Raw genomic sequence first — 27,617 nt, 5'->3', positions numbered from 1 at the left:
CATTAAATCTGATTTCTTCTAAATATGCAATTTAAAGGAAAAGGGAAATATAGGGGAAATACTCTTCCTCCTTGCTATAAAATTATTTTACATGTATATTAACTCAACCTGTTCACCAGGTCCTCCCCTCCATCTCTGAATCTCCTGCCTCTTCCCTAGTTCAAGGTCCTGCCCATCTGAACATCCAGGTATGTTCAAAATTCATATTTTCTGTAATTTCTGGTCCTGATTTCTTTTTAAATTATTATAAGAAAAATCAACAAGCATTCAACCCCTTAATTTACCCTTTCAGCAGAGTCGTGTTCACTTCAACTTACCTCAGAGCTGAGTGCTCTCTTACATTTTCTTGCGGTTCTCCAGTGCCCTGGGCTTTTGCGTCTTGCTGTGCCTTCCCAGTGAGAGAGGAGGCAAACCCTGGGCTCAGGGCTTGTGCTGCCTCTGCTCACTCTGAAAGCCTGGCTCAGTTCCTGTGCCCAGGTTAAGGGGAGACCAGCGCAGCAGGGCTCAGTGGTCTCTTGGTGTGGTTTGAGCACAGGGTCTTTTGCCCGCACACCACTCTTGTCTAGCTCATCCCTGTGCTGCTTCTGGCCTTTGTGGGCAGGTCAGACACCCAAAAACTGGAAGGTAGCTGCAGGTAGGGGAAGAGCCCTCCTGCCATTTCTCTGTACTTTTGCTCAGGACTGTACTCAAGGACTTGCCTGAGGATCCTGAAGGCGCCTCTGTCCCTCCTGTACAGCTGAATTGTAGTTCCTCCTCCCCTTCTCTTGGAGGTGACAGATGACAAATTCTCCATGTGAATTTGAAGTATGGGCCATCCTCATTATTGAAATTCAGGTTTTGGTAACTTTCTGGCTGCGTAGGTGGCAATGGGAGACATGTTGGTAACTAGGTATGCACTAGCACATTCTGCATGGACACTGGCATTCCCATTTGTTCCCTCTGTGTTTCACAGAGCATGCAGCAGCTGGGTCACTGCTTGAAAGAGGCCAGACAAAAACCACATGTGCTCTCCTCAGCTGCCCATGTCCTCACTGGCTCCTCTAGACCTGGCAGCCTTGCTGCTCTCTGCCTTCCAGCACCCGCAGGTGATTTGCCACTCTTCCCTTCACCAAGGTGCCATGAAAATATCCTCCAGCCACAAATGGGGAGAGAGAAATGGGCAGCAGCTACATGGCCAAGAGGAGCTGTGCCACCTGCTGATGGTGTGAAGCACTTTTTGCTTCCTGTGGATGTGCAGCAGGAGCAGAGACTGTGGTGAGTGGCTGGAAGTGACTAAGCACTGAGATTGCACAGCCTAAGCTCTATTATTCCCCCACCTCAACTTAAAAAGTGTGATCCTTGGAGTATTTAAATACACTCCAGGTTATTCGTTAGGCTCTGCATTTTCATTAATTATGTGATGCAGTCTGACTCATGCTCTTATGTAAGCACTGAGCTGTAATGAAGTCCCATGTTGTGGTCGTTTAGTGCAGAGCTGTGAAGGATCATTGGTGTTTTCATTAAAACACAACACTTTCTGTCCCAGAGGGCTTTGAACTTCAAGAATAGGGATGTGCAACTCCAAATCTGTCTCTCTTCTGCAGCTGTAGGAGGAGTGTGACAGCAGGGATTGTTCTTATCTAATTAGGTGGATTATTGGGTAGAATCTGGGGAAAATCAGGCCATTTACAAACTTGTTTCTTGCTGAGAAACTGCTGCCTCCCACAATTTATCTCAATAGTTTTGTTTGTAAAAGATGCTGCATGTCAGGAACAGTAATTCCTTTCTCATCTGAAATAATTGAAGTCTTCTGGTTCATACTCAGAACCTCCAGATTGATGTAGGAACCTCCAGCCCATGACTGTATCCACACACTGTGATGTGTCACATCTCCTGCAATGAACAGCCTGGAGGTGGTATGGACAGGGTAAGGCTTATGGCAGGTCTAATATTTGTGTTTTCAACCAGATTTGCATTTTGACAGCAGTGGTAGGATTAGAGCTATGGCAAGAAGGGCTGTGTTGGTGGGACGAAAGAGACTCCAGCCAGTGTAACTTTGAGGGAGGAGAATTTTTTGTGAAACCTTTAATAAAAAAAAGTGCACTGGTGTAGATACTAAACCTTGCTTATGCAGTGTTATTTTTCTGGGACCAGAAGTGTACAGGATGAGTTACTGGAATATATTTGCATATATAAATGCTGGGCTAAAGCCAGAACTACTAAATCCTTTGTTCAAACACTCCCAAAAGGCCATTCTACCAAATCCCTGCATACCATACATGCAGGCTGATTTGACTCCAAAACAGAGATGGCACATAGTATTTTTCACTGTTCCCCACAAAAATGTACAACAGAAAATGCCAGAATCCTTGTATTACTAATCAAGAACAGCTTTTCTTAATCACAGGATTTTAATAGATGTTCTGTGCTGAATTTAACTGGTAATCCAATCACTCATGCACTCTCCTCCACTTAATTCAATTTCCTGTAACAGCCTAGTGATTGCAATCACTTCCCTGATTGTAGCAATTGTAAAGCCCTGCTCCTGTTCATCCAGTCATGAAAGATGACTGGATGCACCGACTCTGTACCTAAATCAACATGGAGCAGCAGCAGATTGGAATTGCAGGAATACAGGAGAAAAATCAGACCCATCCGAGATTTTTATTTTTGTAATAGATTTTAAATCATTGGAAATCAGTTGCTCTTCTTTTTCAGTGAGAAAACTAAGGGGAAAAAAACAAACCTTAAACCTGTCCACTTGTGATTCATGCTCTAAGCATGTGCATGCTAAAGAACCTGAGCCAGAACTGGGGCCACAGCAGTTTGTGTATGGATGTGTCCTTGGGCTGTCTCTGTTCCACAGGCACAGAATCACAGAATGGTTAAGATTGAGATCATCTTGTTCCAATCTCCCTGCTGTGGGCAGGGAATCTTCCATGCTCCAGGGAGCCCCATCCAACCAGGCCCTGAAAACCTCTAGATTCCTGGCCCTCATCACCCTCAGGTTTTCTTCCTACCATCTAATCTAAACCTGCCCTCCTCCAGCTTAAGGCCTTTTCTATCACTGCATGCCCTCCTGAAAACCCCTCTCCAGCTCTCTTGCAGCTCTCTCAGGCTGCTCTAAGGTCTCCCTGGAGCCTTCTCTTCCCCAGGCTGAAGAGCCCCAGTGCTCTCAGCCTGTCTCCATTGCAGAGGTGCTCCAGCCCTTGGGCCACCTCCGTGGCTCTTCTCTGGTCTCCTTCCACAGATCCATGTCCTTGGTGTGCCCAGCCCTGATTCCCTTAACCACTGACAGTGGGAAGAGAGGGAAGGCAGCTTGGGGTACAGCTGTGTCCACCACCCCACAGGCTCTCACCCTCCTTGCTCCTTTACAGTGGGTTCAACATTTGTTTGTTTGGTCAGGTCTGGAAGAGAAATGGCATTTCTGTGATTTCTGTCACCAATCCTGACCTTGTCTCTTGTTCCTAACAGCAACACTTGGAAAGCCCAGGGCTTTTTTGCCCCTCAGTTGCTCATCCTGACAAATCCTTGCCCCTCAGTTACTCATCCTGGTACCACCACCTGCAGAGTTCAGGGTGTATCCTGATCTCCTTGGCCTTTGGCACCAGCACTGCAGGGCCAAGCCGTGCTTTCACAGCTGCGCTCTTGAGGGGCAAGAATGAACAGCACAGATGCTGGGCGCTAGTTCAGACAGTCAAATTATGCATCAGACCCTGTGAACAGGCATCCAAACCATAACTCACAGTCTTCACTCCTCTGATACTGGTATTCTTCATGCATGATGTGTATTCTTTGCAGTGGATTGTTGAGACTCTGGACTGTAATAAAACAAATTAATTTTTTTTCCTGTTCTGATTGCCTCCTGATATTTTTTTATTAAACAGGGAACTTTTTTTGTTAATTTCAAAGTGATGACTTGCCAACAAGTATTTTCACAGCTCTGGAAGTGACAAATCCTTGACGATGTTTCCCTGGAGTAATGTTTCCCTGCCATCAAATCAACAGCCTCGTCTGTCTCCAAGGTAAAGGGGGGAGAAAAAAGTCTGCTACCCCAAGACTGTTGGACATTAAAAGCCAGAAGCAGAAATGCAGCAGGTAAGAACATATGTTCCTTTTAAGAATTGCAGTACATGGGCCTTAGTAATTACTGCCCATCCTCTACACTGATCACTGCTCCTTCATCATATTCCCCGTGGCAATGACTTCCATGCTCCTGCTATCACCAATTTTCTCCTTGCTGCTGCTGAAAATCAATGCTTGTGTTCCCTCTGGCTCATGCTTTTTGTCTGTGACTGACACTTTTTTTAGTGGAACTAAAAGGCACCAGTGGGTTCCTTATACTCTTCAATGTGAGGCTAATGTGTTTTATAATGGTTTGCAGAAAGATATTTTGAACCAACTTTTGTATCAATCCACCAACTTTAACCCCCAAGAGGTATTTTAGACAACTATCTGTTTGCAAAACAATACTTTATTAATAAAAAGAATTATAAACAGTAAGAAAGAAACCCCAATTTTACACTGAATGAAAAATCCAAAATAAACTCCCAGAAACGTGCCTCAGCTCTTTACTCTCTGTACAAGAAATTCCATTAGGTAGTAAATCCTACATCCACATTCATCCAGCTGTGGGGTCCCCAGCAGGAGGAAGGACATCAACCTGTCAGAGCAAGTCCAGAGAAGGCCACCGAGGTGATCAGAGGGACAGAGCACCTCTCCTGTGAGGAAAGGCTGAGAAAATGGGGATTGTTCAGCCTGGAAAAGAGAAGGCTTGGGGGTGACCTAATGGTGGCCTTCTGGTCCCTGAACAGAGCCTACAGGAAAGATGGAGAGGGATTTTTTTACAAGAACCTGGAGTGACAGACAAGGGGGAATGGCTTCAACCTGTAAGAGAACAGGTTCAGATTAGATATTAGGGGAAAATTCTTCACTGTGCAGGTGGTGAAGCACTGGCACAGGCTGCCCAGAGAAACTGTGGCTGCCCCATCCCTGGAAGTGTTCAAGGCCAGGTTGGATGGGGCTCTGAGCAACCTGGACTAGTGCAAGATGTCCCTGTCCATGGCAGCAGGGCTGGAACTCAATGATATTTAAAGTCACTTCCAACCCAGACCATTCATGATCTAAAGATGACTGAAAGCACAAAAGAGCATTGTGCACCCGTCTCTGCAGAGCAGCTGCATGGCTGGACAGATTTACCAAGACACACGAAAATCACATCAGTGATTAAAAAAGCCATGCTTTGTGTAGCACCAAGGGGAGAATTCTGTGGTTAAAAAAAAATTCACCGGCAACTGCAGGCCCTGAAATGCTGAATTAAGGACATGACTGACCAATTTCTGCTTGCAGTTTCATCTCCTCTTTTCTCAAGGGGAATTTGTCAATAAGGGCAAAGAGCTCAGCTGGTGTTGCTGGGAACGGGTAGCGCTCCTTGTCCATGCCGTGCTTGTCCATCACCACGATGTTGAAACTGTAGTGGGGGATCCTCAGCAGCAGCCTGCAAGGTAAGGAACTGGGTTTGTTAAAGGGCAGCACCAGCCTCTTGAGTCTGAGCAGAGGAAGGTGGGCACGGTCACAGGAGCTACACAGAATCCAGCTGGCTTCAGCATTAACAAGTGGCCAGCTAAAGAGCAGGTGGCTGCATGTGCTGCAGGCTCTGCATCTGCATTAGAGAAGTGTCAAGGTGACTGCACCCAGCTCTGCTCTCTGCCAGTACCCACTGCTGTCACAGGAGTGAAACAAGGTTAGACCAAAAAAAAAAAAAAAGAAAAAAAAAAGTATGAACACTGCCTACAGAAAATGAACCCTGCCTACAGAAAACCTACTCAAGCTTGTGAAGAAGCTTGAGTTACAAGTAAGACTATTCCTTTTCTTGGCTTCCACTTCTTGGTTTTCCTTGGTATAAAAAAAAAGCAGTATAAAAAAGCAGGACAAAATTATTGGAGTCTGTTTTCACAGCTTCCTAATAATAAAAATCATCTGTGACTCTAATTTTAGAGGAACAAAAGCCATTGCTAATCATGGAGGAGTCCTTCCAAAGTGGTGGAAGTGGTCATTTAAGCTCCTCTAGTAGCAAAAGCTACATAAGTAACAAAACTTTATCTGTGGTGCTCTTTTCATCTTTTGCTTGAACAAATAATGTACTAGAAGATGCTTAGATATGCAGTCAGTCAACATCATTAGTGTGGGGTAAATAAATTCAGGCAGCCATGAGAGAATGAGAGAAAGCTGCCACGAAGAAGAATCTGGGGGGATTTTGAAAAGGTGTGAAGCACCAAAATTGGCCTTTCTCAGCCTCCTAACAAGTTTGAGGGCTCTAGGCATAGTCTTGTTGCAATTAGGAAGCTTGGCCATTAAATTCAAACTAAAATAAATATTAAAGCTAAGCAATAGTGATAGAAAACTACATTCATCTTGTGCCATATATTACCTAACAAAAATGCTTCTAAAAATCCAAATGCTAAACTTCTGTGCTTTCCAAAGTTTTAACTGGGGCACCTGTGCTCATTAGCTTACTGAAATGTCAATTCTGGACAGCACCTTTATTCTTAAGAGAGCATTTCATACTGGTTTGAGCACCTTGCAGAACTAGAAAGCTGTAATTCACACACTAAGCAACAACAATGAAAAAATCAATGGAAAATTAACTTTCACTGAGTGCAGGGCAGGTCATACTATACCAATTTCTGAAATGTAGCTTCATTAAAGGTTGCAAGGAATCAGGGAATGAGATGTTAAGAGAGCTTATCATTTTCTACAGAGCCACAAGAAAACCATTTCAACTTTAGTAAAAGTATCTTTATTAAAAAAAAGTGGTTTTGTGCTCTCCTTTTTTTTTATTGAGAACAGTTTTTTAAAAATATTTTTAAAAAATCCCCTCTCTGCTGTGTTAGCAATTTTCATTGTATCCAATTAAAACTTACTCCCTTTCCTCAGGCATATCATAGATCATGTTGCTTAAAATGCTCCTTGACTTTTTTGTAAACAACTCTTTCTTTTCCTGCCAATGTGGCCTTCACTTTTGGCTTTTTTTCCTTTTCCAGTCCTTAGGAAATGCTGGCACTTGAAGTCTTCCTTTCAAGTGAAAACCAATCCTCTGCCAGTCTAAACCCAAGTCAAAACTGTTTAGGCAACTCAGTAAAACTGCTGATGTTGCAGTCAGGCTGGGGAAGCTGAGATAATTTCCTCTTTGAAATACTGCCCATCTCATTCGTACATATGGGACTTCAAAGAGTTTCCTCTTTAGCCTGGCCGCAACCACCACCAGCCCTGGTGCAGAGGATGAGCTGTCTCTGCCATTTGGGGCTGTCCTTGCAAAGGAACAGCTCCAATACAAACAGAGACAGACTCTGAAGTGTTTTCACTGGCAGCACCCAAAAATACAGACTTATATGCCTATGAACATAGTCATACTAAATGTGTAATTAAATAAGTTTGTTACTGTATTTTAATTTGCTGTAGCTATTAAATAGACAGCAAATTAATCTTCAAGTGTGCTCACCAATATCTACTTTGCAGTGTCTAGCTGTGTACATTAGAGTAGAATACGTGGTATTTGGAGAGTAAGTTGCAGGGATCAAAAGCAATGCAACTCGTAGGACAAGGTGCAAACACAAGAGCAGTGAGAGCTTCCTTTACCTGAGCTGCAGGGCAAGTGATGGGGGCAGCAGCTTCACTCCTATTCTTCCTATCAGTGCTGGGAAGACACCCACCAGCTCTACCACGGTGACGTGTCGCAGGTCGAACCCACACTGTGCTGGCTGCAAGGGTTCAGAGGAAAAAGAGGTGTTGGTTATCCCTGAGATGTTTTGAGTGTGCAGCAAGGGTTTACAGAATCCCCTCTTAACATTAGTTAAAAGTTTTAAACTGATTTGAGAGCATGTTTTGCAAACACTCAAATTCTCACAGAAAAGAACTGGAGCTTCGTGACTCCAGGGGAAGTTAAGTAACAGATTCTCAGATACTCTAAGAAAACCAACACACAGGGATCACCTAGGAGAAACATCAACTTGTCTCTGTAGTTACATGAGGAGATGCCAGGATATTAAGCATTGTACCAATAACCTAATTTGGCAATCAAAGCAAATTATGTGAAACAGAAGTTGACTGCAGAAAGTTTTTCTTCAATGCCAACTCATCTGCCTGCTGCCAAGAAGTGGAAAATGTAATAGTCATTAAATTCAGTTTGATCAATATACTGAATTTTCTTTCCAAGTTTATCTAATAGGGAAAAGGAGCTGCTTTTGTTTTTGTGGTTTTTTTTTCTTAAATACAAGTGTAATTTAAGCCAGCAGTAAAAACCATCATCACATTCATATCTCAATGATTATTTATACTGCATTTTGTTACAGTTTGTGAGAAGAAAAAACAAGACAGGAGCACTTCTAGCTGTGAAAGAATACAACTGGTTCCTTTCCTTCCTTTCCCTGAGGACACAGATACATTTTGGACATGTATCCCTAAGACTAGCAAGAAGCCAACAAGGGCATCACACTTACTACACATAGGAATGAAAATTACCAGGTGTTTTGGGTTTTATGGAACAAACCACCCCAGTGTTATGTCCAGCACTCTGGATGATTTCTGTGCTGTGTCTCTGGCCCTTTGTTTGCTGATGCACTTTTTATTTCTGAAGTTAATCAGACTTCCTTGCAAATTCTGTAAGCCTGGTCTGCATGAGCTGGTTTAAGAGCTGTAGGGTTGGGTTAGTGGGTTTTTTTAAACTTCTTTAGCAGCTGAGATAGGGAATTATTATTGAGCATGAGTTAAACTAATTAGGGGAGAATGGAAGGGCCAGAACTGCCTGGGATTCAGTGACTGGTCAGAGGCAGCACAATCCAGAATGGAGAGAGTTAGAGACTGGGGGGTATTTCAACTCAAACCCCTGTGAAAAGGATTAACCTGGAACCATGACTGCTTGAGCCCGATCTTCCAGTGGCTACAATATAAAAGCTGAAGTTTTTTGATTTATGTAAAACAGTGGAACTTGTCCTCTTGTGTCTTTCTTTAAAGAAAAAAATAGTTGCACATCCCTCTTAAATGTGTTTTACCTGCAGCATCCCCAGCTGCATCCTGTAGAAGAAGTTAGCAGCAGTAGGAGTTGAAATAATCAGCAGTCTCCGCTTCTCATAAAACTGATCCAGAAGTGCAGCTGCAGTCCTCACATTCACATTAATATTCATGGCTGGAATAAAATTAAAACAAAAGTTATGGAGCACAGTGAAAACAGGTCTATTTCTAGAGGCAAAGTTCGACAGCAGAAACAAAAGAACAAGAATCAATAATAAAGAAGACTTGAGTGAAATGCTAGCCTCATTGAAACCAACAATTTTACTGTAGACTGTTCTAGCTTGCACAATGGATTGACTCCAGAATGTGACATTTTGTAGAAAGCTTTGAGCTAAAATAAACTCTAGGAAAGAGCAGTCAAAGGTGGTAAAAATCTTCATCTGTTAAGTGCAAACTGACATAGGAGATAAAACTGATGCTAAGTTTCCTACCTCTGGGACACTGCAGCTGTATTCCACCCCACACCTCCTTCCCAAATTCTCACTGCCCTAAGAACCATTGTGCTGGATTCCTCCTGGTAGAGTGATGAAATACTCACTTACGTGCACAGGTTGGCTCCACTCCTGACCACCCCAAATTGTACTGGCAGACTCGAGCTGGACTTCCTTGCAGCTCGTAGCCACCAATGCAGGAGAACTCACAGGTAGCACCATAGTTATTTCCATCACCTGAGCACTTGATGTAGCCATTATCTGGGGCAATTAACTTCACACAGCGCCTGACTTTGAGCAAGAGAAAAAAACAAAACAAAATGAAAGACACAGCATGAATCACCATTTGTTACTGAGGCAGCACAGGTCAGTGGAATACCAGTACCAAAGACATTTTTCTGTTTGCTTTCTGTGTTATTAGTCATGCACTTAAAAACCCCAACTCCCCCATCCCTCAACTCTTACGTAAAATGAAAACAGATGTGTAGGTGTATGCATGGGACAAAAGGTCATGGAGCACAAAGGGCTGAAGCTGAAAACGATAGGTCACCTCTGTATATTCAACTCCAGAGGTTAACATCTGGACCTGTGAAAGGGCAGCCCTGCTTGAGAGATGTGAGCCTCAGCTGGCAAAAATGCCTTCACCTCCTCCTTTCAGCAGCTCACAGGCTGTGTAGCAAGGAAGAAGGGAAGGGGTTTGGAGCTGGAGGCAGGGCTGGTCACAGCAGCTCTTCCTGCATGTGCAGCAATGCTTCAGACTGGCCCCCAGGGTCTTCAGCAAGACTCTATTCTCCCTTTCAGCATCATCACAGGAGTTTATATACACAGACATATGCAGATAAATACAAAAATGAGGACATTTTCAAACTGCCTACTTGTGCATGTGCAAATCAGTGTCTATATTTACAGGTAAAACATCATCCTTACCTCTGACTTTAACAAGAAATTTGCAAGTGCCTTTGTTTTCAGCTCTGTCGTACACAGTATATTGGATTTTGTGGTCGCCTTCTGGAAAATGTGACCCTGGTGGCAGGCCTTTCAGAATAACACTAGAGCAAGAGATAAAACAGCACAGACATTCATAAATTCACCAGCATTTACTTACTCACAAGGCTGTAAAAGCCTGAAGAGGGATGTTTGTGGCATGCTGGGATTGTCTGGCTGCCTGCAATACAGAAGACTTGAAAGTAAGCAATGGAAGAAGCCGGGCAGCAGCAAGCAGAGTATTTAAATTTGCTACCTACAGCCCACCCTGCTGAGACAAGGGGGTTAGAGTGGTCAGGGTCTGCTCCCTTCCTATAAAACAATCCAGTGTAGCCAAGCCCATCATGCCCAGAGGAGCTTAAGCTTCCTTCTCCTTAAATAATAAAAAGTCAACATTAAGAAAGAAAACTTCCATCCTCTTACAGGGGGGATGTATTCCCAACTGGCTGCTCTGAACTGCTGCTATGACTGTCACTTGTGACTGTTAATACGAACAGAAATGGAACAGAAAGTGAGATTCAGTGTCACAGCAGAAGGGTGTGCTGATCCACAGCTGCATTTTCATCTGGAATTTGCCCCTGTTCTGCAAACACGGTGGGAGAATTCAGATGTGTAAAACATAATCCCAGTATTGAAGCAGAGAGCATGTAACCAAAGAGGTTTCCATGTAATGGAAAAGCTTTTGAACTCCTGAAACTGTGCATTTAAGAAAAGCACTGCATACTCTATAAAACAGCAGAGTTTAGCAATATTTTATGAAATAGAGATGTGATTTATGGAAAAGCTTCCACTGAACCAAGAGCTTGGCTCTTTTGAGCTGACAACGGTTACTTGTATAACAGAGTCTACATAGGATACTCCCCATTTTTTTTGCCTATCAGACATTCCTTTGTCAAAAAGACTTAGGAATGTCCTCATTCTGACATTTTCCAAATTTTCACTTTACCAGGTGTAGATTTTGATGTTATTTGTCACGAAATTGTTACATCAGACCTCAATGGTAATTAAGTTTTTAATTATGTAATGAATTCTTCTTTATGAAATTATTCAATTATAGTAATAAAAGGGCAATATCATTGTCTTTCATCAGCTTTTTGCATTCACATGAAACTGTAAACATCTTCAAGCTTAACAACTTTGAGCTTTTAAGCTTTACCAGTCCACTAATGAAATTATGTAACTGAAAGAAACAGATTTTCTATGCTCCCACCATTACAGTAATCCAGACAGATTGACCTAAATCCTGCATGATAAAAATGGGAAAATCAGAGACAGTAGTACCATGAGAAGTACACCTTGTTCTTCTGGAAAATGGGACTGTGCAACCAGAGAAAGTGACAAAGAAATTTTTGAACTGTAATGTCTAAATCCAATGTTTAAATCCATCAGGGTTACAAACAAGAAATGTTACTTTAAAGGTAACTGCAGAATCCTGTGACATCAGTAGTCACCGCTACCTTAGGGAGAAACCTAAAGATGATTGCAGATATCATTTTGTGACACACCTTGGTTTTTTTTAAGACAGTCAAACTTACCTCTTCTATTACCTCCAATGCACTATTCTGTTTTCATTGCTATGTACAAAAGGTAACTTGGTGTAAGAAAACTTGTTAATTATGAGACCCACAGAGAAGCTCTGCAAAACTTCACATGTGCAGCAAAAATGCTGCTGTTGTTTATTCCACCAGCTCTAAATAACCACAACTGGGTAACCAGTTCTGAACAACTCACCTCCAAACATGCAATTCTTTATAGAGCAGTGATATGTGACAGCTACAAAAAAGCACCTTGGATGAATGAAGAGAAAAGGGTACCTGGCCTGCTGAATTGCTAACAAGAGAGTAAGAAGGAAAAGCAGACACGCAGAGATTTTCACCCACTCGGTCAGAATGCCGTCGGCAGTGTCCCGTCCCTCCGGGGTGTCCCAGAACACTCTGGCTGTCAGCTTGTTGGGCTCTGCGGATTTCTCCTTCACGCTCGGGCACTGGATCCTCGGAGGTTCAGTATCTGTTGAAATGAATGTCACAGGAAAGGGCACTGGAGCATCTGCCAGAGCTGTGCATTTTCTCCACAGATCCTTCCCTGCTGTCAGCATAGCCCAGGACCACCTCCAGCTGGCCTCCTCAGCCCTGGATTCACCCCAGCCAAGGCAGGTGGCGCCCTTACTTCTCACCTTTTTTGTAAGAAGAGCTGACAGTGATCAGCCCTTTGCAATGCAGAGATGCCAACTAAAAGTAGTTACTGTAAATTTCTGTACACAGTTCAGTTAAAAAGTCATTTTGGATGCTTTGAACTCCAAGGAGGGATGTCCAAGATCACACCCAGGGAGCCTGGATGTTCTGTTTATCTGCATCCATTTCTTTGTCCATCTGTGCAATAGTTGATGTGAATAAGAGCACTTTTACAGCACACTGAGCATCAATCAATTACTGTCTCTGCACAGCAACTCTGCATGTTACTCTTAACATGCTGGTTATTTTTCCCGCAGTAATGGCAAAACGAGAAACAACAGAAGACCGGCACAATTATAATTTGTGGAGAATCAATGCTGCATTTGATTTTTTTCTAGTAACTCTTATAATAATGTCTTACATCAGTAGCCAGCACTACTAGGACAAGCATCCTATCAATACAGGCTCAGGATATGACAAAAGGATGACTTAGCTTGGTGACAGCCATTTACCTCAACTTATGTTATACAATCAGCAGGAAAAGGCAATCTTTCCAGAAGAAAAGACAGGGACATTTTTCAATCATCCAGAGGAAAGTATCTATTCCAATACATGTTACAGTGCATTAAAGATATAATGGAAATATTATTCAAGTGAGTATTGGCATTTTTAGCATGATAACCAAAACCAGCTGTGCATTGATTTTTCTTTTAATCAAAATAATTTCAGCAACATGAGGGATATCCTTCCTCTTACAGGGTGGGGGCAGGAGACAGTCTGCATTGTTAGAACAGAATACTCACTAACTGTAAGGACTTCTGCAAGAACACATCTAATTTAAAAAAAATCTTTTTCTCCCCCTTTTAATGAATTCATGGTTGACTACTGAAAGGCCTTATGCCTTTCCTACATGGATCTTCACTGCTGTACTGCAAAGTCCACATAATTTAGTGCAAAAATGCTACACAGTGCAACTGCAGTATAAAAGCCTAGAGGAAAGCCCCTTGTTTTCAAGAGTACTTCAAATTCAGTTCTGAAGTAATTTCAGCCATACTCAATGCCAAAAGCTGTGGAATCCCCAGAACACTTCCATGACATGAAATATACCACCCCACGCCTCTGATCACAAGTAGCATCCCTACTGTGCACAGTGCAACTAACTGTATATCAAAGTTAAGAAATTAAGCAGCCTTTTTGCCTTTGTATTTCATTGCTCTCCTCAATTTCACTCCTCAGCTGAAAGTGAGCTGTTCAGCCAGTCGTCTCCTGGCCACTGTGTAGGCTGCAGTTCTGTAACTTCTGCATTGTATTAAGGAACAAGCATTCAATTGCAAATGTTATTGTACTGTTAGAATTATGCCTGGCCACAATTATGTCTGTGATGTCTGGTCACAACAAAACCTCTATCCTGCCTATCAAGAGGTCAAATATAACCTTATTAAACAGTCTGCTAATAGTAGATCTCACTATTTGCATATAGGGACTGTGTGCACACAAGATTTGAAAGGACTTTCTCCAAACTCCGCAGTATTACCACAGCTTAAATCTTAGTGTTACTTTTACTGGCTTACTTGGCATTTATAATCCTATGCAACAACTGTGACTTGAAACCCTGTGCAACAACTACTCTGCATTTTTGGAATAAAAAAGAAGTGTTAGTGCTAACTTAGTCTCTTTTCTTTACTGTTTAAGGTACTTGCTTACTTTACTCTGCAAGACAGCATCCTTTGTAATAAGCTCACCATCTCTGCACACAGATGAGCTTCTGAAAGTGCCAGGAAATACAGAGGACAATGTTTTATCATTTTCAACTGTAAAAGGTTTGTTTTTCTTCGTCTGCCCACATCACTGAGAAGGACAAAGCTTGTTTTTACAAACAAAAAAAAAGAGACACCACAAACAGTCTAGATCCAAGCAGCTCATTTCTACATTTGTACAACACCAAATCACAGGAAACCTGAAAAATCCTTTATGAACATCAGGCCACAGTGGAGAGACTCCAAAGCCATTTGCCAACCTAGACTGAGCCACAGGCATTCTGAGGAAAACCAAGTTATCATACACACAAGACACTAAGCACAAACACTCTACCACCCACATGCTTTAAATTACTGGTAGCCGTTTCACATGGCCAAAAAAATACTTTCCTTTGTGGGTGGCTGCTAAAGCTTTTATCAGAAGCTTCCCAGAAACAGAGGCAGCAGGCTAAGACTTCACTATGTGCTGAAATTTCATTAGTAGTCAGGAAAGTTAAATCTCAATATTTATCTCTCTTCTGATTTATGTATACAGAAAAACTTCTTCCAGCTGAGGTTCCCAGGACACCACTGACTATGTTATGAAAATTGCTGGCATAACTAGAGTGAACTAGGCTGAAATTTAAATCAGCTCACTGCAACCATACTGGTAACTACAATCCATTCATGTTCTCTGGATATATTTGAAGACTATGATCCCAAGGAAGAAAAACAGTTCAGACGATGGGTTTGCTTTCAAACCTGTTTTTAATCATTAAGCAGAAGAGAGTGTGACAGATTCCAGCACAGAGAACATGCTGGAAAAGCAGCACAGTAACCACAGGCTATCAAGAAGTCACTGAGGAATCACCAAAGGCTATTACAAGCATTTTAAGGTGCTGGCCATTTACACTAGACTCATCTCTATTAAAGTGGTAATGCTTGGCTACTTGCTTTGGACTGAAAATACTGAGTGACAGAAGCTTGCACCCTTGGAAAACTGTTCTCTGCTTCCTTAAGAGGGACAGTACTGGTGCAATTTTGCCCGATGGGCAGGAAGAATGATGCATCTGACTCCATGACATCAGAAGGCTAATTAATTACTTTATTATACTATATTATTCTATATTATATTACATCTAAACTGAAACTGAACAAGAATTCAACTGAACAAAATCTTGTGACTGTCTCTGGACCGACCGTCAGGTCACAGCTTGCAGAGACTGGTCAAGAAAACAAGACACACCAGAGTGTGAGTGTTTACCAATTACCAAATTCCTTCAGGTGAACAATCTTCCACAATGCATTCCACTTGTGCACAAACACAGGTGCAGCAAATGTGATAAGAATTGTTTTGATCATTCTCTTCTCTGCTTCTCTCATTGCTTCTCTCAGGTTCAGAGAACGTGAATCCCACAGGACAGTAGCTGTTTCTCCCCCTGAACTGGATCAAAAAGGCCTTTTGGAGTTGATGTGTGCAGCACTTGGCAGTGGCAGGCACCTCGGGATGAGACCACACACCCCAACACGGCACTTACCGACGCAGGCGGCTGGCCGGCCGCTCCAGGCCTTGCTGTCCAGGCAGGTGACGATGCGGTCCCCCTTCAGCTGGTAGCCCGGGGAGCAGTAGTACTCACACCTCGAGCCAAAGTAGGCACCATCCAAACACTTGAAGCCTCCGTTGGCTGGCATTGCCAGGGTAGGGCAACGCTTTTCTGGAAAAGGAAACAAAGACTTCTGGAAACTTGTTACCCTCCCTTTACAGTAAAGTAAAGTAAAGTAAAGTGGGGTAAAGTAAAGTACAAGTGGGGTATTACACAGGAAATAAAGACACAGCTGGCAAACAACAAGTGGGAGAAAGTCTTGTTCCATGTGAGGTTTTTCAACACTGTTCTCATTAGCTGCATTTAAATTTAACTCTACATAGGAGTTAAATATTTATTGAGAAAAGGGATGACATTTACCTATTCCTCTCTTCTCAGAAAATGTTTTACTGTAAGAGCCCATTTAGACACCTGGTACAAATTGTGTCAACTTAGAAAGTCTAAGATGGGCAATATTTTAAAACAGCTTTATGGCTCTGTCATAAAACTATTCCCACAAAGCAAAATCTCACATTGATAAAATATTCCCTATCTGCCAAGAGTGTTTGTACCACTGAGATACTTATTATGTCATGCACCCCTTGGAGATCTCAACAACAAACAAATCTACATATCTAAGCACACTGCCAACCTGAAAAATAATTTTAAAAAAACAGTCCAAAGATCAGTTTCAATGGCAAATAAGAATTTATTGTCTGGAGCAGAAGTCACACACACAGAGATTTTGCAACCACTTACGTTTGCAGAGCACCTTCCCAGACCAGCGTTTGCTTGACTGACAAATCAGCTGGTGAGGGCCATGCAGCTCATAGCCCTTCTGACAGCGAATATCACATCTTGTGCCCAACACATTCTTGTAATATTCCCCTTGAGGTGTCCTGCAGTTTGCATAACCATGTTTCACTTTAATGGGGGAGCACCACGGTGTTTCTGACACAGAGAAGAAAAAAGCCCCATGCATAGCAATTAAAAAAATGTAAAAGTTCAGACACAAATATAAAATCACTTTGCTTAATCACAGACACAGAGAAGAAAAGAAAAAAACCCTCTTATTTAAAAAGCCACCCATCTTTTAACTGGAGAACACTGCAGAGGCGCACTTGCACAGGAGGAGGTCAGCCCTTTAAAGACTGGAAGCTCTTTTTTTCTGACTAACATTAAAGATTGTAGCCATTATAGGAGGGGTAGTGAGGGCAGGTGGGGTTTTACTACGCTTTTTGTCCATGGAATAAGTGTGCCACCGTGTGGGCAGTTTGATAACAACTGGGCCATTTTTCCCTCTTGTTTTTAAGCAGACACATCTAACTTTGTTAGATCTAACTTTTGCTCTTTGATGAGAGAAGTTTGCACTACAAACATCTTGGTCTAGCTGCAGTTGCCAGCTTTCCACATTTAGCTTAGTGCTCATTAAAAAAAAATTAAGTTCTGCTTCCATAATAATCTGCCTCGCAAAACTCAGTGATGGTTCAAGCCCTCCCACAGTTAGAAGACACTACTTACACAAATCATACTGCCAATAGGTCACACTGAACCTGCTCCAACTGAACCTTAATTAACTGGCCAGGGCTATGCTGTAAAATATTCAGGATATGGGTACCCCCACCTTGTGAGGATTTACCACCACACTGTAGTGCTGATGGGAAGAGTACCAAGTAGAGACTTCTCTTCCCAGCCGAAGTTTCACATTCTTTGTTTAGCTCTGACAACCGGGTGCATCAAGAAAATGGGCAGCTCCTCAGTAGGAGTTTCCTACACAAGGAGTGACTAAGCCTGCCCCTTTCTCAGACCCAAGATTTGAAAAGCATGTATTGGGAGAGGAGAGAGGGAGGGAGGGATTGCAAAGCAAAAAGAAAGGATGACAAATCCTGAAATCCTATGTGACAATGTGTGACGTGAGGGAGGGGCATGAAAAAACTTCTGAATTTTGCAAGAAAGATAAAAAACCCTAAACAAACAGAATACAGGATATTTAGCCTTCATACTTACAGTCACAAACAACATTAAAAAAATTTCTAGATCACATTTGGCAGATGTTCATTTCTAGCTCAATTCCCATAGTTATTGAGTGCATTTCCCTATACTAGTTGGATCAGCTCCATACATAAACAACAATCAATACAGCATTTCTCATACATGGAATATTTATGTTCAGTGCGCTATGCCTCTAGGACACATTTACACTTTCCCAATGGAAATTACACTTTACATCTGTATTTTTCAGAGTTAGTCCTGAATAAACACAAATAGCACCTGCAGACTAAAATCAGAGACTAATTATCAGTCTTTTGCTTAGACCAAGGCACATTTCCTCTAGACTAATCCATTTCTGAAGCAGTTGTACTGTGATATGCTTATTTTTGTCTTTCAGCAATACAAGTAAAAAGCCCTTTACAAAGATGTGTAGGTGAAATTATTCCCACTGTCACCAAATACACAGTAACTGAGGCACAGGACACAAGCAGGCCAGCCTAACAGCACCCCTCAGGTTAAGGGTAAAGTACAGTTCAGCATTTTGGCTCAGCCACGCAATCATCCTTGCTCTGTTTCTTCCCACCTATAAGCCTGCTTTCTGAATGTCAAATACATCCTCTGCTATTTACCTTACAATTATGCAAGTGGTTTGGTGGAGAGTGGGTTTTGGTTTGGGGGTTTGATTTTTTTTTAGAACTATTTCCTGTCCTTCACCCTAATCTCTATCCCACAGCTCCCACAACACATTTAAAAAATCCCCACATCCAGTGCCTTGGGCCATTTTGTTGAGGGGCTGTATCACAGTGGCTCCCATTTTTCATGCTTGTTGTGCACCAAATGAAAACTGAGACAACAGATGAGGAGTGTGAGCTAATGGGAACAGAAATCAACTGCTGAAAAAATGAGTGATGGCAATACCCAGCTCTGCCTCCATAACTGCTACCCCAGGGCTGCTGGTGCAGTCTCAGGCACCACCTCTGGTCACTCTCTGGGGGAAGCCACACATCTTGGATTCACAGCCTCTGTCTCATTCACCTCCTGGAGAAATCCTCCTACTCCTGAGCATTCCCACAATCTCAGCATCAGTGGTCATGCCCAAACTCTCCACCTTTTCTGTCCCACTTGTTCTTCCCATGCCCTGAGACCTTAAACTTCCATTTATTTACATACACACGCTGTAAGATCTTAACTAAGAACTAGGCCTCAGTTTTCCTGCAGAAGGGCTTAAACCTGAAGTTACTAAGACAGCACTGTCTGCAAAGGCAGGACTGGGTGGATGAAAACTCATTTGGGCTGAGCTTTCACCCCAGCCACTTATCTAATTCTTCAGCAAATCAGTTCAAGACATTTATGCCTTGGGTTTTCCACATGTATAAACTCCAAACGCACATTGCTGACTTCCTTTGTAAAGGGTGTTAAGACAAATATGCTTTGCATATAAGAGACTAATAAAAAAAAAAATAAAGAGGGCAAAGAATCTGTTTCAGGTATTGCAAATTGCATGAGTCTTTCTGTAAATTTTTGTGGTTTTACAAACACACTTGACCTGAGTAAACAGCTACCCACATATACATATATTTTTAAAAGATAACTAACAGGTAAAAGATGCAGTTTAATGCAGAAATACAACACTGAAAAAGTAAAAGCCCTTCCTGTAATATCACTGCAGCTACAGTGATATTACAGAAAAAAAAACAAGCTCCTACACTGGACCAAATGATTCTGCCAGAAAGAAAAACAAAAGCAAACATGCTTTTTGGATGCAGATAACTTGAAGAGCTTAGAGTTTGATTTAAAACATTACAATGCTCACTCTAGAACTGACTGTGATTAGAAGAAAGTGGGTGAGGCAGGGTTTACAAGCCATTTACAAATATTGGGGGTTAGACCAAGCAATACTGCTGGAAAAAACCCAGCTAACTTGAAAAGCACATCAAACAATACAACAAAGTTTTAGATCAAAGTTTGTTTATTTCTAAGGGAAGGCACATATTGGTTTTCAAAGGCTAAGCAGCTACATAGAGCACTTGTGGAATATTAGGTTTGTGTGAGGCCCCAAGGGGTTACATAAAGCTGTTCCCTGCTTCAAGGCAAGCTCAGCCGTGTTCCTGAAGGCTTTGGGGATTATAAAAGCTAGAGATTTCCCAGACACCTTTTCTGGAACTTCATCATCTACACCAGGCTCTGTTCACCCAACTGAAATTTGAGTTTTTAGGTACCAGGACCTATATACTGATTTCTGTTTAATAGAAAGTTTGCACCTCAGCACAAAAAAGAAATAAAAAGTCCCTCAGCAATACAGTATCCTGGATTTTCACTTAGTAGTGCATCCTGTGTTTAAAACCACTGGAAAACATGCAGCAAACAGAAATGGTTGAAGCCCCAACGTTGCCTTTAGAGCTATGGATACTGCCTGATCATTATGGTATCTGAGAAAAAATATTAGGAATGAAGATCACCAGAGTAGTGGCACTGGAGCTGTGATGAACACAGGAACTGCTGTGTTCAGGAAACCTTTCCTCATAAAATATGATCAGAGATGCCAAGTGGCAGGAAGGAAAGCACTTTCTAGAGCACCATCTCTCCCAGCCCCTTGGTCCTATTTGAACACCTTGAGCCCTTCCTTCACAAACAGCACACAAAGTGACCAGCTGTACTGCTGCTTGCTGCTACACCAGCCAACAGAGCTGATGGTTCACCAGGGAGGAAGGGGAAAACTCCTTAAAAAAGCTGTAGGCACAGAAAATCTTGGCCATGCTTCTCTGGAAAGCTGAGCAAGTGGGAAAACATCCAGATGAAGACAAAAGGGTTTAGAAGGAGGTTGATTTTCACCCCTCCCAGTAAACTGCAATGTTTTGTTTGCAGATGTCAAAGAGGATGAATCTGTGTGTTTGCTTGCACATGTAGAAAGAAAAATCCAATGCTGCTCACATATGTGAACATCAACTACAAAAATCCATTAAGTTCCTGTTATTGGTAAGTTTTATTTGCTAAGAAATGGGCCACACCCAAAATGCTGGACTGCACATCTGAGGAGAAGCTCTGAAGATTGCTACACAGCCTGTTTTTTCCTTGCTTTGTCTTTCTCCATCCCCTTCCCCCCAAAAACCAACATAAAGAAGTATGCTAATGAAGAATCAGCCTTTTCTGTTCCAATGCTTTATACTCTTAGATTCACATTGTCTGCTCCTCAACATTTGGCAGTAGTGCTTCCAAACTTGGGGCAGTTTTTAATATCTGTGTGAACGAGTCATTATGTTTCACTTACCCTGGTGACATTTTGGCTGACACGAGTATAATCCATTTTGGATCACCATACAAAAGGAATTTACACAGAATCCACATTTTAACTACTTGCCTGCCCTGGCATGAATTGGCATTGATTTATCTTCATGATCTCTGAGTTCTTTTTCTATGTGTCTGCAGAGGATCACATGTTAAAAGGCAAAGAAAAATGACTTAACCTAAATAAAGCTTTAGAGAATTATTTGTGCACATGTTTGAAAGCAAAATTTTATACTTGAATGTTTTACTGGGAGGAAGATGAGACATTTATGAAAACAGCAACATAGCCATAAAAGCTGTATTTTCCCTTGGCTATTCATAAATGTCTGAATTATTTTATGACTTACCTCTTATATGGACCATTGATTCTTTGCAGAGAATCAATAATGTACAACAAGACACCAACGACCAGTATTTTAAAGTAATCAAAATGATGACAACTCTAGTATATTCATAGATTAATTTACTAGAAAGAAACACAGTTACCATTTAAGTGACAAATGAAATGCTACATTTCTTTCATGTCTAGGCTTCAGAGGAATTTTGGCAGAGGAGAGTGATATTAAGACAAAAGCAGACTTTTTAGAAAATGGACACAGCAAATGGAAGATTTACTGGTAGTGGCAAAAAACTTGAATGGCAAAGTCTTCCTGAATAGGGAAGAAAACCTGAATTTGCTTTATAAACATGCCTATCCGTTCACTCATCCAGCTACATAATTTGGTTTTGGAATGCACACATGCATTTGTTAAACACACTTCACTTGGCACTTCAGTTAGCAGGTTAATCTGAAATGCAAGCAATTCTATGGAAAGAAAAAAGTAATGAAAATCAAGTTCTCTTGCATGTACTTCTATACATTACCATCAGTAAGCTCAGGTTTTGAGTCAGCTTATCATTGATGGTTTTGTTAGCATGTATGGATAAGAAAGAGAAGCTCTTCCTGATTTTCATCATCAACAACCTGATCTCCCAGGAGCAAAGGCAATGTAAAAGTTACTTACTCGGGTGCACGAAAGAGTTGTGATCAATATTTGGTCTAATTTCCATTGTTAAAACAGCAGAAATTAAATCTTGATCTAAATATCCATGAGAAAAAACATGGAGCTGGATCACCAAGATTGTATAATCCATGAAAAGAAAAAAGAACGAAGCTTCCTGTCAGCAAGCAGTTGATCCTCTTTAGCACATAAGCAAAGCATTCACCTTTGTATCTACTGCGTGCATAAACATCCTCATCATCTTCAAGGGGCGAATATCCTGATCCTACAATAAAAAAGAAGAGAAAAAAAACTGCAGCAAGAAAGGAAATATAAATTAAAAATAAAAGAAAGCTTTGAGAAAAGACATGCAAGATTAGGATGCAATAATCTATGCAATGTCATCAGCATGGGCTTCTCTGAAGCTCAGAGTCATAGCAGACCCACTTTATAGTGAATTTGGAAGGGGTAAATGGATTTGATAATAAAGTAAATTTCTCTTGGTGCTCCTAGAGCAATGTTGTGCAATGTTCAGTGGCACGTGCCAAGTCACAGCTCCTCTGTTACAGCTACCATGTAGGTGAGCTACTGAGCAGAGAGAGCAGAGCAGGTATAGGTGAAGGGCCTCATCAGAGGTTTCACTATAAAGTGGTTCCATAGTGTCAATGGCAGTTAACAGCCATCAGGCCAAACAGCAAAAGTAAAATGTAAATAACTCAAGTCCAACCATCCTTAATGACCTGTAAGATCCTGACACCAAGAACAAGACACTGGGGTATGTGACCTGCAAACACAAGTTACACTCAAATCAAAAACACAGTTTGGTTTCAACCATTCTTCTGACGTTGTTTAAATAAAGTGACAACAAAGCTCCATACTTTTAAAACCCTGTGCAATGGCTGAAAACTTAAAATAAAGGTAGAAGCTGTTTTCTAAAAACCAGAAACCAGCTGGAGCACTACTACTCAAATAAACCATCAATAAAACAAAGCAGTTGGCAAGAAAGCCTGCAAAATTCCTAAACAACACTTACTTAAAATTAGCAACTTCAGGGAATAGAGTCTAGTCTAAATTCTAGATAAATCTTTTCTACAAAGAAGAGCTCATACAAACTCCCCCTTTGATATACCCTTTTTAAAACCTTGCATGCAATAGGCAGGTACTCAGGGGCCACAGGAGCTTCTCACATGGAATCTCCAGCTACAGCATTTGGGGTTATTTCATCACCATTTGCTGACATCTGAGACTACGGTCTGTACAAGCTGCTGCTTAAAATTAGACAAAATCATTTAATTCAAGCACCTCAATAACCTACTAATTCCATGTGCAAAGCATACAACTGTTCAGCAGAAATCAAACCCAAGAGTTTGTTTTCTGTCAACATCTGTCAACATATTCCATTTCTTATTTTTAAAAAACCCCAAAATATCTTCCCAGAAAATGGTGAAACTTAGTTTTTTATTCTACCAGACTCAAGCAAACCCAGCCATGTATCTGCAGCTGGTCCATGGGAGCATCTTTCCCAGCACTGGGAATTCTTCCACCAGTTTGAGCTGGGACCTGAATTTCCAAACAACTTCTCTGAAATTGAGGGATTTGTTCACAAGGAAGTCTTTTTATCACTTAGAATAATTTCTCTGGAATTTAATATTTATATTTGAGGTTCAATTTTGATATCTAAACACTGACATCTGAGAGACTTTCGAACATAAAACCAAACTTTTTTGCACTTGAAATCTGACTGTAGAGCAAAAAGAGCAACCTGTGATCCCTGAGGGCTTCAGGAAGACCTTGATTTGTAAATGAGTACCTCTCTAAGCATCAATTTTTCTGCCAGAAATTGGAATACTCTTAGCTAATTACTCACTTTGAGGGTTATAAAACTGTTACCTCAGTGTTATCACCAAAAAGTGTCCAAATTTTAGTGTGCAGTGACTTTAGCATATAAAATTAGTAAATCTTACAATTATGTGAGCTCTTATGCATTTGCCTTTCCTTAGACAAAAAACAATTAAGTGCTTTTGAAATCTTTCTAAGAAAAACTGGCCTTAAAGACTTATTCACTACTTTTGCCCTGAAACAAGGCTCTCTTGACGGAGCTTGACATCTCCCATTTCCAGCTCATTTTCTACCTCAAAATGAGAAGTGAGTCATATCTCTTTCCTAAGGATCCATGTTTTCCTAATAACCACAACTTCCGTGGCTTGGGGAGCTGGTTGTCACTTCAGATGACACTGAAGTGTGTTGTCACTTCATCTCAATTTTCTCAGCCAGAAATTAAAGCATTTCTGCTTCACATACACTCAAAACTGGCTAGCAAGCCATGTAAGGACAAAGCATCGTTCTGTGTTAGACATGCTAAAATTATCACAGTTCAGAGTAGAGCAGGATCCTACCAGAAACAGGTGTGGACTCTGTTCTTGCAGATGTCAAGCAAAACACATGAAATAACACTATCATTTTAGGATTAATCTATGGATTTACACAATTCTGCTTATGTCAGGAAAAAAAGATTTCTTCATTCACAAAATAAAATTCTGTCCCCATTGCAGAGATTCACTTGTACAGGTCTGATGGCAAGATCAGGGCTCAAGAACGTAGTGTCAAGCCAGGCACTGCATACACATGAACAACACTTCACATGCTGGAATTCCTTTGTAATAGAGAAAAAGAAGGAATGTGACACAGAAGAGGCAGAAGAGCTATGCACACTTGTAACTACGGTGTAGCACATTAAACCAACCCGAAACTTTTCAGTTTACTGCCCAAGAAACAGCACAAGTTCTGGAACACAAATCCTATACGGAAATGCTGAGGGAGCTAGGGTTGATAAGCCTGGAGAAAAGGAGGCTCATCACTCTCTCTAACTGCCTGAAAAGATGCTGTAGCAAGGTGGGGTGTGTCTTTTCTCCCAGTTAATAATCAACTGAATGAGAGAGAGGAAGAGAGAGAGGAAATAGCCTCAGGCTGGGCCAGGGGAAGTTTAAAATAGCTAATACGAAAAATTTCTTCACTGAAAGGGTTGTCAAAAGCATAGGAACAGGTTGCCCAGGGAAGTGATTGAGTCAGTATCCCTGCAGGCATCTAGAAGATACCAAGATGTAGCACTTAGAGACACGGTTTAGTGGAGTATTAAAAAGATACATTTTGGAAAATAATTTTACAACAATCATTTTTTGGTGTATATAAGCCCATACCTTCAGCTTCTGTAAACCGACTTTACCCCAGAGAGCACTTGAAGAAAGTGTGTCAGGACACAGCGCTAGTAACTCATCACTTTGTCTACCTTAGTGTACTTTTTATGCTGCTAAACGAATGGATAATTTGGCTTCTAATATTCCTGGTAAGAGCCTTGAAGGGAGATTCTGAGAAAGCGTGGCCTCAAAGTTCAGGCAAGGAAAACCGCGACGCAGAAAGGGGAAAAAGCACAGCTCCGTGCTGTCACTCCTATCCTAGAATTCAGTGCAGGGGCCCCGCCCGGCCCCGCTCCCGGCCCCGCCGCCCCTTCCTCCCCTTCCTCACCCTCGTACTCCAGGCTGGCCCGGGCGCCCAGGGCGAGCAGCGCGGCGAGGCGCAGCCAGCAGCTCCCCATGCTCCTCACGGCGGCTCTGCCCGGCCCGGGGCTGCAGCAGGAGGAGCAGGAGGAGGAGGAGGAGTGAGAGTGGGACCGGGACCTTCTCCGAGCGGCTCCTGGGCGCCGCCTCCCGCTGCCCCGCCTCGCCTCGGCTCCCGGGAAAGTTTGGGTGCGCCGGGGCTCCCGTGTCGCCTGTGCCGTGTGTTGTCCGCCCCGAGGGGCTCCTGCTGCCCGCTGCCCTCTGCCGTGGCTCCCGGGACTCGCCCGGTGGTGCCCGGGCCCGCAGAGATGCGCGGGATCCCCGCCTGGTCCGTGAGCCGGGCTCGCTGCGCCGGCCCTGCCTCACCGGGGCGCCGAGGGGCCGGGACTGCGTGCCTGGCCAGGTGTCTTCCCATAGCATCACAGGATCAACTGGGTTGGAAAAGACACCTGAGATCATCGAGTCTAACCTGGGACCACCATGCATATAACACTGAGTGCCACGTCCAGTCGTTCCTTAAATACCTACGGGGAGAGTGACTCCCTCACCTCCCTGGACTGCCCATTCCGATGTGTCATCACCCTTTCCGTGAAAAAACAAATTCTTCCTAATGCCCTGCCCTGGTGCAGCTTGAGACCACGTGCTCCCATCCTATCTCTTGTTGCCTGGTGGAAGAGACCTCGTTTTGCTACACCCTCCTTTCAGGGAGTCCTAGAGAGCAACACGGTGCACACTGAGCTCCTTCATTCCAGGCTAATAAACCCAGCTCCATCAGCCCCTCCTCACAGCACTTGTGCTCCAGAACCTTCCCAGCTCAGTTCCCCTTCTCTGGACATGCTCCAGCCCCTCAATGTCCTTGCTGAATTAAAGGGTCCAGAATTGGACACGGCGCTCGTGGTGTGGCCTCACCAGTGCCCAGTACAGGGGACAATCCCTGCCCTGGTCCTGCTGGCCACACTATTGGTGACACAGGCCAGGTGCCATTGGCCTCCTTGGCCCCCTGGGCACACCTGGCTCATGTTCAGCCACTGCTGACCAGCACCTCCAGGTCCTTTTCCTCCAGGAACCTTTCCAGCCCCTCTGCCTCTAGCCTATAGTGCAAAGATCACTGCATTTCCAACTTCTTTAATGCTGCTGGAAAATGGAGAACAGCAAAAAACCCTAAAAATACAGCAGTAACAGCTAAATTCAGCTGCATGGTCGATTTCACAGAAGAACAAAAAGAAGAGAGCAAAATGAAAAACAACAAAAAACCAAAAACCACCTCAAAACTATGACACTGTGTCTTGAGCACACAAAACCAACATTAATTAAATGACCCTAGGTGGCATCTCTTGTAGTCTGCAGGCACTGGCTACTCTTGATACTGGGAGGAAAGAGAAAGCTCCTTTCACGTTTAACCTAACCTTCAAATCAAAGAAAAAGTGCTTAGAATTCCTCCCATTTTCAAAAAGTTCATCAGTTTAAGCATGTGTAAGAAGAGAATGACCAGTTTCCACCAGTAAGTCTGCAACATCTGGATTTAGTTCCTCCAATGTTTTGCCTCAGAGTTTTACATTCCACAGTACCTGAAGGCCACAAATATGTGCCACACCAAATATATGAATTTAAAACCTTAGCTCCACTGCAGCAAACTGAAGAACTTCTTGGAGTATGGCAGGGCTAAGGTCACTCTACGACCTCACAAGTCTGAAGAAGCACATGATGGGGCAGAACAGGCACAAAATGGTCATGATGTTCACCTTTTGTGCATAAAATTACTTGCACTCATCTTTATGATGGTACTAAAAATGGAAAGCTGGGTTTTTAATGTAATTCTTTACTGGCTGAACATTACACCCCACAGGTGTACA

The 27,617-nt window shown here is 42.4% G+C and overlaps 1 protein-coding gene across 2 annotated transcripts; it reads right to left on the bottom strand.

The window, feature by feature from the left end:
• Positions 1 to 4,447: 4,447 nt before the first annotated feature.
• SRPX (sushi repeat containing protein X-linked) lies at positions 4,448 to 25,831 on the bottom strand. 2 transcript variants are annotated; one of them, XM_038138125.1, is made up of 10 exons: positions 25,733 to 25,831; positions 22,437 to 22,496; positions 16,713 to 16,904; positions 15,909 to 16,085; positions 12,344 to 12,470; positions 10,407 to 10,528; positions 9,591 to 9,770; positions 9,030 to 9,163; positions 7,618 to 7,739; positions 4,448 to 5,476 (listed from the first exon to the last, which is right to left on the bottom strand). In XM_038138125.1, exons 1-10 carry the CDS (start codon positions 25,800 to 25,802, stop codon positions 5,296 to 5,298), a joined length of 1,365 nt encoding a protein of 454 aa, XP_037994053.1. In that variant the 5' UTR covers positions 25,803 to 25,831; the 3' UTR covers positions 4,448 to 5,295. The 2 variants fall into 2 exon arrangements, with proteins under 2 accessions (XP_037994053.1, XP_037994060.1); XM_038138132.1 differs by lacking the exon at positions 22,437 to 22,496.
• Positions 25,832 to 27,617: the final 1,786 nt, after the last annotated feature.

The sequence above is a fragment of the Motacilla alba genome, chromosome 1 (genome assembly GCF_015832195.1).
Source record: "Motacilla alba alba isolate MOTALB_02 chromosome 1, Motacilla_alba_V1.0_pri, whole genome shotgun sequence".
NCBI classification, from domain to species: Eukaryota; Metazoa; Chordata; class Aves; order Passeriformes; family Motacillidae; genus Motacilla; species Motacilla alba.
Note: the sequence above shows the minus strand (reverse complement) of the source record. Positions and strands in the feature narration are given on the sequence as shown.

Coding starts and splice junctions, on each gene's coding strand:
- SRPX (XM_038138125.1), bottom strand. CDS start 25,802: ATGGGGAGCTGCTGGCTGCGCCTCGCCGCGCTGCTCGCCCTGGGCGCC. Junction 16,905..22,436: donor TGCACGCAGTAGATACAAAG/GTGAATGCTTTG, acceptor TCTCTGTGTCAG/AAACACCGTGGTGCTCCCCC. Junction 16,086..16,712: donor TGGGAAGGTGCTCTGCAAAC/GTAAGTGGTTGC, acceptor TTCCTTTTCCAG/AAAAGCGTTGCCCTACCCTG.